The sequence below is a fragment of the Osmia lignaria genome, chromosome 3, assembly GCF_051020975.1.
Source record: "Osmia lignaria lignaria isolate PbOS001 chromosome 3, iyOsmLign1, whole genome shotgun sequence".
Classification (NCBI taxonomy): Eukaryota; Metazoa; Arthropoda; class Insecta; order Hymenoptera; family Megachilidae; genus Osmia; species Osmia lignaria.
In genome coordinates, this window is record NC_135034.1 from 5,537,259 (window position 1) to 5,557,381 (window position 20,123).

At 35.6% G+C, this 20,123-nt stretch overlaps 2 protein-coding genes across 29 annotated transcripts in view; both read left to right on the top strand.

Moving 5' to 3' along the window:
- Positions 1-379: 379 nt before the first annotated feature.
- Positions 380-2,595, top strand: Myd88 (myeloid differentiation primary response protein MyD88). 2 transcript variants are annotated; one of them, XM_034326480.2, is made up of 7 exons: positions 380-869; positions 977-1,173; positions 1,248-1,340; positions 1,420-1,547; positions 1,607-1,775; positions 1,863-2,031; positions 2,107-2,594. In XM_034326480.2, exons 1-7 carry the CDS (start codon positions 754-756, stop codon positions 2,504-2,506), a joined length of 1,272 nt encoding a protein of 423 aa, XP_034182371.2. In that variant the 5' UTR covers positions 380-753; the 3' UTR covers positions 2,507-2,594. The 2 variants fall into 2 exon arrangements, with proteins under 2 accessions (XP_034182371.2, XP_034182372.2); XM_034326481.2 differs by having other exon boundaries at positions 737-869; positions 960-1,173; positions 2,107-2,595.
- A 350-nt stretch (positions 2,596-2,945) lies between these two features.
- Positions 2,946-20,123, top strand: part of Mondo (MLX interacting protein mondo) — a 40,907-nt gene continuing 23,729 nt past the window's right edge. For 22 of the 27 annotated variants that reach the window (XM_076693295.1, XM_076693297.1, XM_034326473.2 and 19 more), the window contains exons 1-15: positions 2,946-3,200; positions 6,251-6,618; positions 13,375-13,481; positions 16,055-16,128; positions 16,250-16,375; positions 16,556-16,787; positions 16,928-17,023; positions 17,085-17,355; positions 17,427-17,952; positions 18,064-18,246; positions 18,338-18,482; positions 18,620-18,828; positions 19,010-19,473; positions 19,552-19,675; positions 19,756-19,885. In XM_076693295.1, the coding sequence (XP_076549410.1) occupies positions 6,269-6,618; positions 13,375-13,481; positions 16,055-16,128; positions 16,250-16,375; positions 16,556-16,787; positions 16,928-17,023; positions 17,085-17,355; positions 17,427-17,952; positions 18,064-18,246; positions 18,338-18,482; positions 18,620-18,828; positions 19,010-19,473; positions 19,552-19,675; positions 19,756-19,885 (3,037 nt within the window). In that variant the 5' untranslated portion in view covers positions 2,946-3,200; positions 6,251-6,268. Of the gene's footprint in view, positions 3,201-6,250; positions 6,619-9,792; positions 9,907-13,374; positions 13,482-14,824; positions 14,995-15,298; positions 15,683-16,054; positions 16,129-16,249; positions 16,376-16,555; positions 16,788-16,927; positions 17,024-17,084; positions 17,356-17,426; positions 17,953-18,063; positions 18,247-18,337; positions 18,483-18,619; positions 18,829-19,009; positions 19,474-19,551; positions 19,676-19,755; positions 19,886-20,072 lie in introns of those variants that run through there. The other 5 variants (XM_034326475.2, XM_034326474.2, XM_034326476.2 and 2 more) reach the window with 5 other exon arrangements.

A 20,123-nucleotide genomic window follows, 5' to 3' on the forward strand; every position in this document is an offset into this window, starting at 1 on the left:
ACTTGCGAATTAATTCATCATTTTCAGGGCAGTCGTTTCTGTATAGATGGTATTTTAAGAATACCTCATTTATGGCGGTCTTTTTAAAATACACGTTTTTCAAACAATTACCTTAATAATTTTTTCTCGTCCTGACTTTGATTGATTTCTAAAAATACATGCAACACGTCGCATGTTGTGTACGAACGTAGAATAGGTATCGCGGCACGGTACAAACGATTTGTACGGACGCAGAATCGACACCAAGACTGGATATATGCAACGTTTAAATGCCCAGAATCGACACCGAGGCTGGATATATGCAACATTAAATGCCCAGAATCGACACCGAGGCTGGATATATGCAACGTCTGGGTCCCAATGTTTGTTGCATATATCCAGCTTTTACTGTAACACGTTTCACTGATTCATCATTTGTTTTGAAACACAGTGGTGAATCATCATGTTTCTAAAAAATAAAGTTGAAATAAAACAGAAAGTTTAAAAGGATTTTATGATAACGTTCTAGCTAAGTAACAATTGCTATCAAAATTAAATGTTTAAACACGTATAATGTATTTTTTAACCACAGACTATGGTACAGTAAACAGTGCTAATTTAGTATTGGAAGATATTCTATCTTCTTTCCATATACTTTAGAAACTGTTTCATTATCTAAATTCGATATATCTTATATAAATCAGTAATTATCTGATTTATTGAAACAATTTTATTGTCAAAACTAATTTGAGGTTAAATCCAAGATAAGAAAAAATGACAGTTAATCTGTCAACAGTGCCACTTGTTGCTTTATCCGGCGAAACTAAGCAGATTATTTCAACATTGTTAAATCCACCAAAAATTATTCCATCTGAAAATGGATTACCAAGGTAACTCAATAATTTTTCAATGATTATATAAGTTTCTTTTGAATTAAACTCTCACTTTATAAATTTAAGCATGTAATAACAGGTTTTAAGAATTTGTGAATGTTTAGAGATTGGAGAGGTCTTGCACATTTATCCAACTTAGGTGGTGAGATATTACCATTATTAACTTCTCACTCAGATCCGTCTGCATATATCTTAACAACCTGGCGACAAAAACAGAAACATATTACAATTAAGGATTTACAAGTAGCATTAGAAGAAATTGATAGATGGGATATTGTAGACGATACATTAGAGTTGTTTGGTTTGTATTTCCAGTGTGTAATTTTTCATTAAACATTTACTTTATAATCATACTTATCTGTGTTTGTATTATAGAAAAAGATGCTATAAAATATTTAGAACAATTAGAAAGATCTCAAACATCAGCTGATATCATTGCAGGTGATGATACAAAAATTCTTACAGTAGGTAAGTTTGTTGGAACATATAGTGTTACATTATTAGACGAAGTAATGAAATATTACAGATCATTCTGCTTTTCCAATAGATGATATTCATAGGTCCAGGCAAGGATTGGATAATCAATATTATGATGCTTTTTTATTATATGCAGATGAAGATATTAATTTTGCTACTAAAATGATAGACAAATTAGAAAGCCAATATAAGTTAAAGGTAAAGAAATAATATGAAATGTGTAAAATCAATGAAACATAAGACAAATTATTTTTCAGCTTTGTTTGAAAGATAGAGATTTAATTGGTGGAATTACATTTGAACATGAAGCTGTAATAACATTGATATCAGAACGTTGTAATAGATTAATTGTAATAGTATCATCTAATTTTCTTGAAAGTCCAGCAAATAAATTCTTTTTAAATTATGCTCAGGCATTAGGTATTGGTAAGTTATGATGACATTATAATAGTTGTCTTTTTAATAACTATAATTTTCGATTTTAATATTGTATTAGTATATATGTTTAATTAGATAAAGGTCAACGAAAAGTAATACCCTGTTTATATGGAAAATGTCAGTTACCGCGACAATTGAACTATATGTTTATACTGGATTATAATAGAGTAACTTTATATAATTTCTGGGAAAAATTGCGAGATTCCGTACAAATTGTAAATGCTCCAAAAAGTAATACAAACTGGTACTGTATCTTCATTCAACTTATTCCTTAATATTAAGAATGCTATGTATACTAAAAGTTCCATTCTATTTTTAGTATAACTGTAAATGAAGAACCTGTATTACTTTCTAAAAAGGAGGCTACTCGTAATACTGTAGAAATAAATAGCGAATATGAAACAGAAAAGAATACAGTAAAAGACCAAGTATTAAAAGGCAATGATAAATCATCAGATGCTAAACAGGAACCAAATAATCCTGAATTAAACAAAGATAGTAATAAGACAATCAATAACTTTTTACGATGGAATTGGAAAAAGAGAGGAATTCGGAAAGCTGAACGTGATAACGAAGAATATGTGTCAATTACAAAAACAGTAAATTTGCCATCTCTTGAAAACTTAGACCCGTTAAACACATCGACAGATTTGACGGAAAAGAAGCAAAAACCAAAATTTTTAAAGAAATACGTGAAAAAGGTGCCTTTTAAACTATAAAAATTTGTTATTTATAAAAAGTATAATGTTATTAATATTAATTATTTTATCAAAGTGTAATATTAAAGTAGAGTTGTATTATATTTTGATAATGAAATGTATAAAAACAAATCTACTAATAAAATGTTAATTACAGAAAAAGACAGAATCTCACAATGTGAGATTCCCGTGTCTCAATTAGCGCAGTCTATGATTCAGCGGATGATTAAGTCGAAAATTCTGAAAATTATCAGTCATGGTGATTTAATTTTGTTTTAAAGTCTACATTGAAGGAAACTGCGTTACTCTTCAAAATTAAGATACATAAAATAAATTCGCGCGGTTGAAGATTCGAAAAGAAAACGGAAATGTGGTGTTGTTAGGTGGCGCTGTTTCGTCCGTACTCTGATTGGTCGGCGTAATCGCGCCCATGTCAGCTGTGCGGTAAAGTGTCGCCAGTCGTCCGTCGTAGACGCGGATTCGTGCAAATGGCGTCAGTGGCAGTATGAGCGATCGTATGCAGTGTAATAACGCGTACGGGCCTCGTCCGGGCGCGGCGCCGCGCGGCCCAGCCTGACGGCGAGCGTGAGTGCGACGATATTGGTCGAGATCGAAGAAAAAAATAATTAATTAAAGGGGATCATTAATTTTATCGTCGTATTGCAACGGTGTGTACGTTTCAACGACGAGTGGTGACACGCAGTGAGAAAGAGAGGTGAGTGGCAGATTGAAAAAAATATAAAGTCGACCAGAAGAACTGTGATCTTTTACAAGTGCCGTGTTACGCATTCGTAATGATTGTTATTTACGAAACGAAACTATTCGATCATGTAGTAATAGTAGTAGTAGTAGTAGTAGTAATATTTATTAGTAGTAGTTCGTGCTACGAATGCATTCTCGAACGTCCACGAATTTCTTTGAAAACGTACAACAAATCTATACACTATGCAGACTTTCGCTTGTATCGTTTAATGCGGACAGATTTTTATGAATCTTTCTGAAGATTAACAGATGCGTGATACGATCTCTATAATAATAAAATGAAATGCAACGCATTGGAACCGATTGCTTAAGCGAATCTAAACCGTAATAAGTAAATAGAATGAATAGGAACAGGATAGAATGGTACGCATAGTAGTTTCTTTGTTAGGTTTAGACAATACTCTTATGCGTGACAGGTGCCATGCGTGTATCACTGCCAAATCTATCGTGACGCCTTAAAACGCTATACTTATCGCGTTCGATGGTATTTTCGCGGGGATTAACCACGTTAGTCATTTATCCTATTTCAGCGTAACTTTCTGAATACACACTACTTATACACGATTTTATTATTTCGTCATTAAACGCGTTGTATCTACGGACGATGGTAGATTTTTATTTATCGTTTAACAAAGATTAGAAATTTTCTTATCGCGTTTCATGGAAATTTTTGTAATACTGTTATTCTGACAGGCTGTTTGAATATGTCGTTGTTATCGCGTAATCAAGACACGGCCATGTTTTGTCCCAGCTAAAAAACACGTTTTCTCGTGGCCACGTGCACGTGTGGGCTAAAGCGGAACGTTTTTGTTTGCGACGCGAGTTCCTAAATGCGACTTTACGATTGCATAAGAGATCGGAGGTGTGCTCATCTAAAGTCTGTTCTAACGTCGTCTAAAAATGTTAAGTTCGTTTCTATTTTGAAAAGCTCGACTCGAAACTACCCTGATACATTAGAAATTTGAAAACGATGCGTCATCTTCTCCAAACGTAGTTATAAATTTCAAATGAAAGGATTAAAATACTGATAGCATAACAATGGAGGTATACGCGCGTATTTTATGATTACGTCACGAGCACGCGTCACGTCTTATCTCCTCATAGGATCGTAATATTTCTGCTTTCCTAATTTATCGATCGAGGTAACACTTTTAAAACCCGCTTCCGTTACAGAGAAATTCAAGTGATCGTATTAATAAATTATACGGGTTTTTTGAAACCAAACAAGGGAGTATAAAAACGTTGGTGAACAAATGGATAAAGCGGTTAACCTCACCGATACGGAGTGACTCCGGGGTGATAGGGCATTAACACTTTTGAGATAACAATGTCGTGGAATATTAAGTTCGTTTATTAAATATAATTGTTACAGGGAGAATTCGTTTCGATAAAAATGTTTGTGTAATATTGCAACACGATTTATTTGTGTATCTTAAAGTCACACGTGTAAATCGAAAATCGTACGAGATTGTTTCGTCGCCTAGTAAATGCTAGTGGATTTCTATTTAGTGAAATATCGTCAGCTGTTGATGTCCGGTTGATAACCCGAAAAAAATCTCGTATCCCTGTAACCGGTTATAACGGATTAACCCAGAATTTACGATAGCGATTACAGACTGTTCGATAGCCATTAGAATGGACTCCGATTTCCGTTACACGTTTTCGTAACACGTATCTGTATGAAGGCTACATAGCGTTACAACTATCTAACATACACTATCGTTAAAAAGTTTGGGAACATAAAGATTTAAATACAATAAATAATTTAACTGCATAATATAAAATATATACTTCAACCATATAGTAATATAGAAGAGAACGGTATTAGAATTAAGCAAAAGAATACAATGTAGAATCACTTATCTCGAATTTTTAATTATTTTTTCAAACAATTCAAATGTTTCCAAACTTCTTTGCGGTGGTGCACATTGCTTGTTAAATCTAATAAAGCTTTGAAATTCTCAAATTAGTATAAAAAATTAATAAACAAATTTAGTAATTAAAGTTTGTAGTATACAACTTGTTCATTAATTATATATTATGATTGATTACTAAGGTCGGAAACTTTCTAACATTAATTAAGGTCTGGTGCGAAGAAACTTAACACGTACAATAATTAACTTTCTCGTATTAAACCGATCAAAGTGTCGAGTTTAAATATAAACGACGCGTGTTGTGTTCGTTCTTCGGAGAAGTCACTGACCACCGAGAAATTCTGGCGCGCGACAATATTTTCATGGAAACGGACCCTCCGGTCATTCAACCGGGCGTAAAGATTATTTATTATGTTCTTAATCCATCCGTCGGCTTAGAAGACGTTATATGTAATGTGTTTTCTCTTTATATTATCTGATTATCAAAGAATTTTCGCACTCGAAGAGAAGAACAAGAACAATTTATCTATCAACGATGCGGTAGATGGGTTTGATGGGAAAATTTGAACGGAAACAAAGTTCATATTGATGAACGGGATGAGATACATTGGACAAAGAACGGTAACCTTATCAAGCTGTTCAATAAAGACGTTTGTTTTGTCTGACGAGAAGAGATCGTTCCATCAGAATCGTATTGAAATCGATAGACTTTGTATCGTAGCGATTTTGCGAAATGAGGTCGGCTAATATTAGGCTGCAAATGTGCTCGTTTTATATTGTAGCCATGCCGGATAGCAGGATCATGTTGTAGTAATGTATAGGGTTATCCAAATTGAGTGCCGCATCTTCAAATTGAAATGAAACAAAGTCTATTTTACGATATTAATTATGAAAAACAATCTTCTCCGCTTCTTTTTGCGAGCATGATACGTTTGACCAAATTTAACGAACGTGTCTAGGGGATAGTAGCAAGTAGCGTAGTATAATTTATAGCTTAGTAGATATCATGTAGACAAATAAAGACATAGTAAAATAGGTTACGTGGACGATCAAGAATGCCCGGGTAAAATCGCGACCGGAAGTTGTTATTCGACCGCGAACCACGTTCCGATACGACTGTGCTCCGCAGAGTGCCGTCGCAAGAGGGATGCAGGCCGAACTGATGTACCGAAAACCGTTGACAATGACGACGTCTCCGAGTCAGAGTTTTCATCATCCTGGTAGCGGAAAGAGAGAGAATGGTGGTAGAGACTCGAGGGAGACCATACACTCTGGCCACTTCATGGTGTCCGATTTCGAGGCGGAGGCCCAGGACGACGAGGACGAGCTAGCGGTTCCTGTGCCGGACGAAGAGGCTGCCAGGATGGCGATCATCGCGCCCATTGGACTGTTTTACGAGAGATTTGCCAGTAATTCATCGAATGAGAAGAGTTCTCAGCAGCTCAGCATCGAGACGTCCTTGAACAAGCTGTTCCAGTGCATGTCCCTCGCTTACAGGTGAGTTTCTCTTTTCCCTCGGATTTTATTATTTTCTTTAATTTTTCACCTGCTCTACCCCTCTCTACCCTATATATTTATTCGCCAACCCGTATCTAAAATTGAAAATCTTGAGAAGGGGGCTAAAGCATTTCGACTTTGTCACTTTGTACAAGCCAAATGGTAAGAGTTATTGAAAAAATTCTTACGTCATTGTGTTTAGTGGATCAAAATCTCAACGAATGGCCGATTTTTTTTTTTGCCACTTCCGGTCTGACCGGGGTTGGTTTTAGAGCGAATCTCGCTCTACTTTTACCTAGTTTTATACCTCTGTAAGTCTTTATCCCCACCGTTTGTTGATAATGCTCGCTTGGAGCGTGGCTCGGTGTTATCAACGATCAACGATGATGACTCATTAACCCTATCAAACGATGAAAAATACAATTTTTATAGTCTTTACTTTATCGTCACAAGAATGTTTTTAATTGAATCGATGAGGTTCCTTCCTTAGTGGCAAGCCCTCGTCAGCCCCCACTTCTTGCATGGAGCGTGCCTCGACTTTATCTACCATCAATGATGACTCTGGCATTAAAACTTTTTCATTGAATCAATCAGGTTGTTACGTAGCCAATTAAGGATTAGTAGAGGATATAAAATAGTTGATTCATTTAGATATATTATAGGACTAGTAGCCTACGTGGAACCAACCATAAGAGGAGGGTGAGAAAGCGACCGATAAATCTCAAGCAGAACAGAGAAACGAACTTTATCCCGTGATGTCAGTAAAGAGAAATGGAAGGCACGACATATTGCGCTCGGTTTGAACGTGTCCCGCGATTAAAATGTCGATACGTTTTGCAACAATAAGGGGGACAGTCTCGCAATCGGCCCCTTCGGGAGATTAGTAGGGCAACGCAGATTCCAACTGTATTTCAAACCAGACAAACGTTACGTTACACCCTGTCGGCATTCCGGATGATAACGGGCGATTAAATTAATTAAGAAGAGGCCGTAGAACCAAACGACAACATCGCAATTAAGCTCGTCCTTGATGAAGCTGGAGCTGTCTGCCTTCGTGGCAATTTCCGTTTTTCCACTTGGAAAGCTTTTAGAGAGGGACACTTGAAAGTTATCCTAGAATTTGTAGATTTCAATTGAACGTCTCGAAGACCGATAAGAGTAGATTTAATTTGTTTTGGACACCCTCTGTGCTATCCTCAAGAATCTACTGAAAGGGTATAGTCGGGTAAGGTAGGTAAAATGGCCCTTGAACTAAATTAAATTCAGAATGCGTCATTCGATAGCATATCAAAAGAAAATACTGCACACCAATTTTCAACCCTTTATTTTAACCAGGGGGGCAGTGAGGGGGAGCAAAAGAAACGCCAGATCGTGCCCCATAATATTCGAAAATTCTGAAAAAATTCCGGTTTGAATTTAATTTGGTTCAAGGGCCATTTTGCCTATCTTACCCGGCTATACCCTTTCTTCTTCTGCAATTAGGAATTTTTGAAATTCCTACTCCTCTTATTATTGGATCTGGAAATCTTAAGCTCAAATTAAATAAACTTAATGCTTCGAATAGAAGCGAGTATACTAAAGAAGGTAGTATATTCAGAGTAATAGTTTAAAGTTTCAAAATTTTCACTGCTCGAGTTAATTATCATCTATTTAACATTTATTATTGATCAGCTGTTAATCATTTCAAGTGAATCTCACATATCGTAAAAGATGAAATCTTTACATCTTGAATTCATTCGCATTACAAGAATCTGGTAGTAGAATCGTTTTCATTTGTAATTCGCTGTATTGAACTGAAACAGTATTGAAATAAATTCAAAGGAGTCGAGTGGTCTGGCAGGCGTGTTATCACATATCGTCGGTTATAACTTATCAGATTTCATACACGATATCTCGCAACATTTGGCTAATCGAGAAGCACCTTTGCCCCCGAAACAGACACGTGCGAAAAATTCCAATGTTTCAAGGCTGTTTAAACAATTGTTCTTTTCATATTTTTTTTCTCTCGCATATCGATGACGGTAGTCAAAATTTCACATCAATATTCACGAGACGTGTTAGAAATGAAGCGTGTCCAATTAAAGTAAGTCTACAAATTACTTGTACCGAGGAAAGAGATATATTGTCATTAATTGAATCTCATTGTTCTATTGTCTTCTACAACATTTTCTTTACCGTCGTTGATGAGCCATTTCTTGTTATTTTACTATTTCATAATTTTGGAAACACTTGTTTACTTGTTGAAAGAGATTTATCGTCTAATTTAGAGTTAATTAGCTATTATTTGATTTTGAAATATTTCTTTTTCCAAAGGGTTCAAATATTTAGGAAATTTTTCTGTTTACTTAATTAGAATATTTTCTGTAATCACCATTGTATCGCTTTGCATACATCATAAATCGTCGTGTCTTTCTAAAAAATACAGACATTATTTGTCGAAAAAAAACAAAAGATTCAGTAGATATAATTAATTAAAGAAATTATACACAGTGGTTAGAAAAAGTTGCAGTAAAAAAACAATGAACTTTGTAGAATAAAATGGAAAAAGAACAACAAACAATAGCCGTAGCGTATGCTTCAACGTAAACGCATTATTTTATCCGGCTATAAGATTGGATAATAAATGAAGAGATATCGTAATTCCACCGATAGCGTTCCGGCTATTATTGTTCCGCCTTCTCAACGAAAGGGTTAATCAGTTGATGATGATTTATGTCGGTACTGTAATTGGACGCGCAAACTGAAAAGGCGTGTATGTATATATTTTTATCTGACAAAGAGTAGCGATATTATTGTCATTAATGACGTAACTTGAACACACTTCTCTATCGAACATAACACGATCGTAAATTTCGTTTACGTTGAAAAACAAAAATGATAAAAGCAACACTTTTTCGTTGATTCTAACTTTATTAGGATAATTACAATTTTCATCGATATTTCAAGCAATTTCCTTCTGAATCAAATTGGATTTTCATAATTATTCGAGTTTGATTATTGTATTTTGTATTTTATAAAAATTGCAAAAAATTCATTATATAGAATTTGAAAGAAGTATGTGTACCAAAAGATACATGCCTTTTCCGTATACCAACGATAATTCCACTGCGAGGTTGTATACTGTTTGCGTACGACGCGATAAATGACGTGAATCATGTTGACAATGTAAGGTTTATAGTAACATTTTGTATGTTTATTCTTCGATGTATATCATACTTCGTAATCTATCTTTTCGTAACTGTAAGACACGCCATTCCTGATGTACCGTTCCCAGTGCAAATAAGAAACGTAAGTTTTTCATTGATAACACCATAGAAATGATATCATCTATGTGTGGCTTTTGTCTTAGGGTTAAGTTAAATATTATTATCTATAACAGGGATGAGCAACCTTTTTTTACAACGGGCCAGTTACAAATTTAAAAATGAGATGAACTCAAATTATCTCTTTATTAACAAAATAAACTTAGTATAAAAAAGTACAGAAATAAAACACTCATTAATAGAAATATTATTAAAACGGCGAAAGATGTATGTGGGAAAAAATTATTTAATGAGAAATTTGGCATTGCTTCTTTGGAAATGATCAATGACGTCGGCATCATTTCCAAAAATTAAATTAGCACGCTGTAGGAATTTTTAAAAATCAAAATGTAAAATCTTTGAAAGGGCCGCGGGTTACTCATCCCTGATCTATAGCGTTTATGAAAGTGCTGATGAATAGAAAAATTGTAAGGAACGAGCCAGACCGTTGCTCATAATAGCACTCTCATTTACACGATAATTATTTTATGTTAATTGCAATTCACCTCCGTGATAAGCGTGTATTGATTATGCACTTAGAAACCGTTACTAGCTTTTAATAATCACCTTTTTCCTTGTAAAATTTTCAATGGTGGTACGTGTATGCATTATTAGGAATTTCAAATGTTTCATTGTTTATTAAAAAACATAACGTTGTGCGAATAAATTAGGATTGTATATTGAATAATTAAAAACACGGTATATAAATTAGAAAATCTTCAGAAAGTGATAAGATTCGGCTATGATCTTATCCACGATCTTAGATAAAAATGATCTAAACAATCATAATTAATCAGCGATTCGAAATGATCCTGGAAAATCCAAGCTCGATAAATATTTCCTTTCAAATAGCGAATTGTTTGCTTATCACCGAATGCGATCATTGTGTACTTGAAAATTATCTGAACCATATCAAAAGCTCAGCTTGTGCATCAAGGAAAATCCTGAGGTTTCGATGAAACGAAGGAAAACTTTGATGATGGAATGAATTGTAATGAATCATGCGAGCTTCGCTAATTCTGCGTTCTCTCGCGACCCGCGTAACTCGAAAATGTGAATCGAGCTAAATTACCGTAAAGACTGGTGTGTGTATGCGTTTGTCGTATCGTGTCTTTTATCATGCAAGGCCACTGCGTCATCGCACACATGCACATGTCACTAATGTGTATGCGCCATGAGCGTATGAACTGCACAGAAAGCAAACAGATCAGCTCAGTTTTCATAAAATTTCTCAATTTCATGATTAGGATACTTGGTTAGTATACAAATAACTTATTTCCATAAGTTTATTTAATAAGTAATGTAATTTTGTAGCATTCAGCTTTTCTGCAATTTCCATATTTTCCACAACTGGAAAAATATGTTATCTATCTCTCTTCTTATCTGTCCCCAATGTACTGTTTGTTTATCAGTTCCCAACTATCGTTGCACGTTTCTCTCAATGAATCAGCGTATGCGTTTGTTTTTTGAAATCAGAAAAAAGTAGCAGGAATTATTATACCAATTTGCATACCATTATATCAGTGTAAACACGTTTCAACCTAGGATGTAATCTTCAAATGACATATAGTTATTTTAAAAATGCTGTGGATAATAGGATAATAACATGTTTAATTGTTTGTATATTACATACTGTTATATTTCAAGAGATTGAGATAATGATGGTATTTTGGAATTTCTTCGGTTCCAAATTTATACGCAAACATTTCGTTATTTATGACAAAGATGTTCTCGTTGAAGCTTTGAATTTCGCAATGCTTACAATAAATTGCTCTACTTAACTATCCGATAAAGTAACGAGCTTTAATTATTTTCTTGAATCAAAGGGCGTTACAAAGTGAATGTAAAAGCGCGCACACTATATAACACTACTCAGACATTGAAATTTTATGTGAACTGCTTTGATACCCGACTCGCAAACACAGCTAAATTAATTGAACTATCCTGAGCTTCTTTACGATTGCTCAAATGCTTGTCACGCTTTCAATGATTTGCGTAATTCCTTTCTTAACGCCTTATCATAGCCGATGATGATGCTGTTTCGTGATACATTGAATATTATCGTTTATAATGCGTTGAATAAGTGTTAAACTTCAACACTTTGATTGCCACAGTGAGAATACATAATTTCATTTTGTTATTTCATTTCATTATTTGATTAAATTCAAGAGCAATCAAGCTGTTATCCTTATTACAATTAGAAACGTAATTAGAATTTCTGTCAAAGGCCAAGTTCACTAATTCAATGTACGTTACAGAGAGTCAACGACCTGATTAATTTCACGTATACATTATTATTTATTACCATATTTATTGAGGGTACATTTTTAGGATATCAGAGCCATTCTATTCTCTCTCTAGTTTCTTACACATTTCTGTGTAGGTACTTTTCAATTAGTTTTAAATGTTTTATCTCTTGTAAGAAATAAGTTTGCAATTCAATTATCATTGTTTTTATATCACAAGCGCATTAATCCTATTGAGATGTTAATCTTAAGCAGTTTCCACGCCACATCTGTTGTGTAATGATTAATCCTCAAAGCTCTATAAGTATTATTTCTTCATTACACTTTACTTTTAATACAAGGGATTAAGAACATGCAATTTCTGATATAACGAAAGAGAAAAATACTTGGTTGAAGAAAATCTTGGACAAACGATGATAATCAGCATCGTTTCTCCAAGCCATATAGGTCGTGTGACGAACAAATAATTATCAGATAACCAGATTATATTCATCGTGAAAGAGAAACAACAGCCTGTGAAAATTGAATCTGTTTTCGTAATTAAGAGAAGACTTAAAAATTTCAATTGAAAGGGGAAAGAAAAGACGTTAAGATAAGCAAGCAATTATATTGTCACAGATACTGGAATTTCACGCTATTATTTATTATTATTGTTTTAATTGCATATTGTTATTACAAATAATATGAGAGAAATGTGAAAACAGAATGTAAAGCAATATTGACACTGGCAAACAACCGAAGAGGGCACTTGATTTAAATAACTTTCGCATGGTCATCGGTGTTTCCCAATGAGAAACCGAATCCGTGGAAAATCTTAATTCGTATCCTCTGCTTATTTCATTCCATCGTTCGTTTATATTTAGAACGGTATTCGCCTGAGTCGAGCAAACACGGCTGAGTATTTGCCGTGCTTGAGTAAACACGGATCGAGACCGATTCTCTACGATGATAGTTCCGTAAAATTCTTGAAAGCCTGATAATGCGTTTTATAAAGATAATAAGCTAAGCTTTAAGCCTCGTAAACGAGCTTTTCAACCATCCAGATCCCGCTGACAATGAGCCTTTAATGACGAAAGATCTTGAATCTTAATTGCGAAAAAAGATACCGCAATAATAAATGGATTAGCTTTTCCTAACAATAAGAGTTTACTAAAAATTCAAACTTATTTACAGTAGGTATGACGTATGGGCATTTGAATTTGTTCCAGACAGAAATTGACATCGCCCAAGTGGAATCGGTTCAAAGGGATCAGGCTGAGATGGAAGGACAAGATCAGGCTAAACAACGTAATATGGAGATGCTGGCACATGCAATGTAAGAACAGTTATAGAAAAAACATTTTGAATAATTTATACATTTTTTTATTTCTCTATAGAAAAATCTGGATGAATTTTATTTACCATTTAGAAATTATAGTAACGATAGGATGGAATGTACTTCGCTGATATAAATTATTAAACGTAATTTTCATGTTAAATGTTGATTACAAAAGGCGATTAATAACAAGTCAAAGTAGTAGACAGGATCTTTCTCTAAGAGCATCAGTAGCTCATTCATAAAATTTTACTGATGCATTTGTGATTATTACACAACACACTAGAAGGTTTAATGAAACCTCTACCGTGTTTATATTTCATTTATAATAAGTTTCATTCATTCAGCAGGATTATTCAAACATATGTAATCTCTTGTAACCGTTTCAAGCGATCCCAGTAACCGGAAGTAGTACGCGAAGCACAAGGCACGTTGACTGTACAGATTTTTCTGAGCATTACGAATCGTTTCGTACGATAACCCGGAGCAACATTGATAACGTCGCGCCTACTTTTTATTCTTTTTTCCATTCCTTTTTTTTCTTTTTTTTTCTTTTTACTCCGGATGAGTTGTCACAGTTCGAGGGTCACGTGATAAACAGACGTCGCTGAAAGAGGAAGGCGCTTTTTGAAACGGTGGCCAATCTTCTTTTTTATTGTTATTGTAAAATTAAACGTGGATATTTTAATCGTTTGAACTCGGGGGTGGGTCACATTGGTTCAACTTATTTTTACACTTAACTAAATACAAATCTTATCGAATACTCTTTTTTCATTGTTTCCAGTCACATTTACAATTCTAAATTTGTAATCTTGTTATATTAATTAATGTAAAATATTTTTTTACATTATGTTTTTTTTTAAAACATATGTTAGGTTTTAATAGAATTATGAAATGTGTACAAATACTAATTCCTTCCGTTTCCACTCCTTAGTTCCAAAAATCTATATATGCTATACTATACCTATTTTGAATGATCTATTTATCTGGCAATCTAGTGTTAAACACCGGCGATTTAGTACGCGATATCGCGTGATCGGACATTCAGTGCTACCGGGATGAGTGAAAGGGATCGAAAAGGGGGTAGTGAAAATGCTTTCGAACCGAAGGCAACGTTTACAATCGAGAAACAAATTTGACGAGATAGAGTGTAATCTAAAGCCAAATTAAATTGATTCAAGATATCCAGCCGCGAAAATAAAGCGATACGCGGTAGATAGACGACTCGCTATTCGACGAGATAAAGAAATATCTTGCACGTGACACGGCAGTGACAAAGAATCCCCGCCAACGGGGATCTTCACACCTCGTCTTTCTATAAGTTTTCCAACGAAATTGACGATTCAGTTCCGCGAACACTCTCGTTCTAAGTCCACGAAATTTTACCGGGTCGTTATAATTCTACATACTTTCATTAATTTTCTTTTCTGCTCTGCTTCCATCGTCATTTTATTATTATTATTATTCTTATCATTTAGTTAAAGCGGTGACTTTGAATCCAGAGGAAATCGAGGTAAACTTAGAAATTGATTGTTCACTAAAGAAATTCTCTAATAAACAACGAGGCTTAATTGACCGATCGAAGTTAGGATAAAAATACAATTCCTCTTCGCTTTCTATACTTAAGTGTCCCACGTGTGGACTAAACAATCAAAGGGTTAAGAGGAATTAAGACGATGTCTTTGAGGTTCCATTCTGTCGGTCAATTACTTATCAAACTATTAATAAATCCTCTATTATTAGTCTCAGCTTGAATTTTTCATTCCAAACAAACTGCTTGATGATATTTAAATAACGATTTTCTATTACCCTTTCAGCCCTGTTAAGCGAAAGTCTTACTTTCCACGTGATTGATTAATGAAATTGAGGTGAAAATGACACTCGATCTCGATTTTCTCTAAAAAAAGAAAAGGAAGGTGGTAGCTTAAGGTAGAGGAGAGCAGAGGAGCATTGGTGAATAAGAGAAAGATATCGGGGTGAATTTGAAAATCGAACGTTCAGGAAGAGTTTCGTTCGCAATTCGAGACGGGACTTTGTATCCACCGTCACTGATTGCGAGAAAGTATTTCGCGGCTGCGATACAAAATGCGTCGACGCAAAATCGGCATCGGGACGTCCGCGTCTCTACTCCCTTCTACCGATCGTATCGAGCACGGTCTTCAATCGAAAGGGAGTTAACTAATCCAAGGAAAATATTTAGGGTATATATATTTTAAAGAGTTCAAGACTAAAGTATATGGTAATGTCTAAAAATTTCTAAGTTCATTAATTTTTAATCTTTTCAAAATTGAATACCGTCAAATATCATATGTTAAAATATGTCAATTGATTTATGCTGCTCCCTGAATACCATTCCACATTTGCATAAATGAAATCACCTGTCGTGCTTCGTATTTGCGAATTTCCTGGTTGCTCGAGGAGGTCAACCTCTTTGTTAGCTAAAAAAACACGTTGCATCCACTTTTAGAATGACGTTTGCATCGTGGTTCCTTTGTACCAGTGCACATGTATCAATTACTCGATGAGAACTTATTTTTACTTCTGATTTAATGATTTATTTTCTTCATTTTCAGTTATATTGAAGCAGAACACGCTGGTGTGCCAGTTCGCATCACCGTTGGATGTTGATACTCATAACAAACCCGAGGTACGTACGATTGCTGATGGTTTATTAATAATTTATTTTAAAAAATCGATGGTTAATCGTTAAAATCGTTACGTTCCGTCATAAGGAACTTTATTCAAGCGTAAATCAACTTTCTTATCAGGCGGTGGTCTTAGAAGGTAAATACTGGAAGCGAAAACTTGCTGCGGTTACTGCGGAATACAAGAAATGGCGTATGTTCTACCGGAACAAGATCCTTGGCTGGACGAACAAGGATGGCAGCGAGATGGTACTTATTTTATTTTAGTATGGTCAAATAAACAGGAGGCTGTTGAAGTTAATACTTTGACTGTCACGATACCCATATGTTATTGTTTAAATCGCTCAATGTTCTTTAGTTTAAAGCACACTATCTGGTATTGTTATGTAGTGGATTCGGTGGTATAGAATCTGTAGCATTTAATAGCAGAAACCATCGTCGTTTCAGATGGAATCGATGGATGTGTTAGATTGGGACACCGGACTGGGAAACTCGGGCAACTATGGAGCAGGTACAGGCAACATACACGGAGGGACCACTGGGACTCCAGGAGGAGAGAGTATGATGGTTGATGAGGATTACATGGAGCTTATGACTGATACGTTATTTTCAACAATCAGTTCGAATCAACCAATATACTTTCCCGATCCCAGAGAAATTGGTAACTCATTAATTCAAGTAGCTGTGTAGGAGACACCACGACAAATTGTACCAAAGAAAAAAAAGAGAAAAAATTGAACAACCCAAAAGAGCATGAAATATAAAATACCATATTTCAATTAATATTATCTATAATTGCAGCGCGAGGAGCTAGTCTGGCGGATTTTATACAACCCAGTCTTGGACCTCTTCAGCCGAATTTAGATGATTTTATGGACACCCTCGAGCCACTGCAAGGTACAAAATCAAGCTTTATATCTACGATTAAAAGATAATAATGTAATGCAACGTGTTTTAGAATTTCTAAATTCGAAGTTACCACCTGTACCCGAAGAGGACGATATGTTTCGAAACAGTAGCTTGAACGCGAACTATCCTGATCTCGATCTGATGACGCCTATGAATCAAATGAACGAGCTAAGCCAAGAATCGGCAGTGAAGAACGATCAAGCTTCGCAACAGCAAGCGTTAACTCGGGACGAGCAGTCGGGCACTATACAGAATCTTCAGTATACCGCCAAGATATATACTCAATCTCAACCGGAGCCAAATGCGTTCAGGAATAACATGTGAGTCTTAGTTCTTGAGTGATTTGTCATTCGGTGAATGTCATGTTTCAATCGCTACGTGTACGTTTCAGAGCTCTTGGCGAGAATTATAATACTATACAACAAAGCTATGAACCACCTCCAACGAGTCAACCTATCAGGGAAAAGAGTCGACCAAGTAGGATCTCTTCGAGAACTAGCCGAGTGATTCAACAAGCTCAACAACAACAGAATACGTATCAAAGAACAACGCATCAGCAGAATTCTGCTTACCCACAGGGTTCTCAACAGTCTTATGCTATGGAGATACAAACCGTTCAATTGACACCTGTTCAGAACCAAATGCAATTGGCAGGGTTAAATGACCAATCTGTACACGCTAATCAAATATCACCTATCACTGGCCACGTTCAGAACTTGGTAACTGTACAACAAAATTTTGGGCAGACAAATTCCACGGTGTCTACTCAGCACAGAGCCATCAGACCTTTGCCACCGGTCGCACCTGTGTCCACCAAGCCTTACAAAGTCGTTCAACCGCAACAGTGTTACAAATTCTCCTCTCTTCCGCAAAGCTTTAATGCGCAGCAATGTAAATTCAATGCGAATAATTTCAAGGTATATTACATGACGTGTGATGAAGAAGTTATTTCATAGTTTGAATAATGTATTAACGTTGGAAACTGTGATTAACTGCGGAATCAGATTGTCATGTGTTTTTTCTTACAGACACACCCACCACAACAGGTGGTATCGGTTACCGCAGAGCAACCATCGCAATCGCCGATACTGTTACAGTGCAGATCCTCGGGTTTGGATCTCAGCACACCGACAACTGTACAACCTACAAAATTGTTACCGCAACCTGGTGTATCGAATTCGGAGAAAGAGGAAGTTTTCGCTGTGCCCAAGGTTCATATTTGTGTCATACGTTATATGAATGATGTTGTCTCTTTTTTCTTTCTTTTCTTCATGTAATTGTGTTTCATATTTTGTTCTTTAGTATCAGATGAAAACGAAAAATAGATCTCGAAGTAGTTCATCGTTAACTGCTCCACGAATGCATCCACCGCCATTAGTATCAGCGGCGAGCGATCCCGCTCTAAATCTAAATAACAATGTTTTGCTCGCACAGTTACTCACGAATAGTATGTATTACAAGAAACGTAATATAACTTTTCCTATTTTCATAATTGTTTCGGCAACTGATTATTGAGAAATCAAAAACATGGTATTATTTTTCATCGATAAAGAATATTATGAGAGCTTCAATATCGTTACATAGACACATCTGGTGTACATACAATGAATATGCCGGCTGATAATATAATGCCGACAGTGAACCAAACAGCCGCTACAATGAAACACATCTTACCAATGCTTCCACCTTCAGCTTCGCCCACGCAGGTGACGACCGCCCAGCATATTACAACTCCGGTCACTGTTCAGTCGATGCAAACATCATCGATGCAAGTGCAACCACCTCAGCAACAGGTATAAATTTCATTCCACCTTGACTGTGTGGAATCCTTGAAAATTTATTATTCAGTGTTCGTTCGATTCATAGTGACTTTATAAAATGAAATATTTATCTCTTAGATTATATAACATTGACGATAATAAAACATTTGTCTTATGTAATGTATAACACGTTAACTGTATATCGCATTATTAGGCTATGCAACAGTCCACTTGCAGCCAGCAAATATTATTAAGTACAAACGCTCAGTCACACCAGCAACAAAATAGTCCTGGATCACCGAAGGACAGTACAAACGCGCACAGCCCCCAGGCGTTAAGTTTAAGTCCTTTGCATAGTCCAATGAGCATAGGAAGTCCAATGTCACCCAGTCGAGGGTACATAAAGGGTGAAACTGAACGAGCACAGTACAAAGAGCAGAGAAGAGTGGGGCATACTCACGCGGAACAAAAGCGTAGATATAACATTAAGAATGGATTCGACATGTTGCACAGTTTGATACCGCAGCTCAGTCAGAATCCAAACACAAAGTTGAGCAAAGCCGCGATGCTGCAGAAGGGGGCGGATTATATCAGGCAGTTGAGGGCGGAGAGAAATCAGTTGAAAGAGGAGATGGATAGCTTGAGAAGCCAAATCGAGTGCCTTAATACGTCGATTAGGTAATGGCAGTTAGAAATAAATAAAATAAGGATAAATGATTTAAAAAAAAAAAGTTAATTTAAGATACTCTCTTACAGTAATTGTCAATCTATGCTTCCTGCAACGGGTGCTCCAATTTCTAGACACAGGACTAGCAAGATGAAGGAGATGTTCGACGAGTACGTACGTACTCGAACACGAGAAAATTGGAAATTTTGGATTGTATCCTTTTTTTTTTATATAAATCTCATTTGATGATCGATTGAGTGTATAATATTGTAATTTCCTTATAAAATCATTAGTTCAGTATATTACTTGAGCCTTTGATGATATCCTTCAACACGTCAGTGTCAACCGCGAGCATCGAAGATTTATACAGAAGTACAATGTTGTGGGTGGAGCAGCATTGCTCGCTTGTCGATCTCAGACCAGGTTTGCACTCAAAAACAAAGAATATAATAAATTCTGTCCCATATCTCTGAAGCTTAACACGTTGACTGCCCTGAAGTTGACCGGCATAATTTTTCTTGAAATAAATAATTATAATTTATTTTATTATTTTTAATTAAATTATAGGTGAATTGTTTATAATCAAAGCATTCTTTTGATTGGTTTTCAGTAAATAACAGCTGGCATCAAGAATCCTATTAATAGTCTTCAAACCAATAAG

What these genes read in the sequence shown, in the direction of transcription:
- Myd88 (XM_034326480.2), top strand. Translation starts at nt 754, where the DNA reads ATGACAGTTAATCTGTCAACAGTGCCACTTGTTGCTTTATCCGGCGAA. An exon ending in CGATACATTAGAGTTGTTTG is followed by an intron (nt 1,174 to 1,247) that starts GTTTGTATTTCC and finishes TTTGTATTATAG; the next exon opens with AAAAAGATGCTATAAAATAT. An exon ending in AAAGCCAATATAAGTTAAAG is followed by an intron (nt 1,548 to 1,606) that starts GTAAAGAAATAA and finishes ATTATTTTTCAG; the next exon opens with CTTTGTTTGAAAGATAGAGA.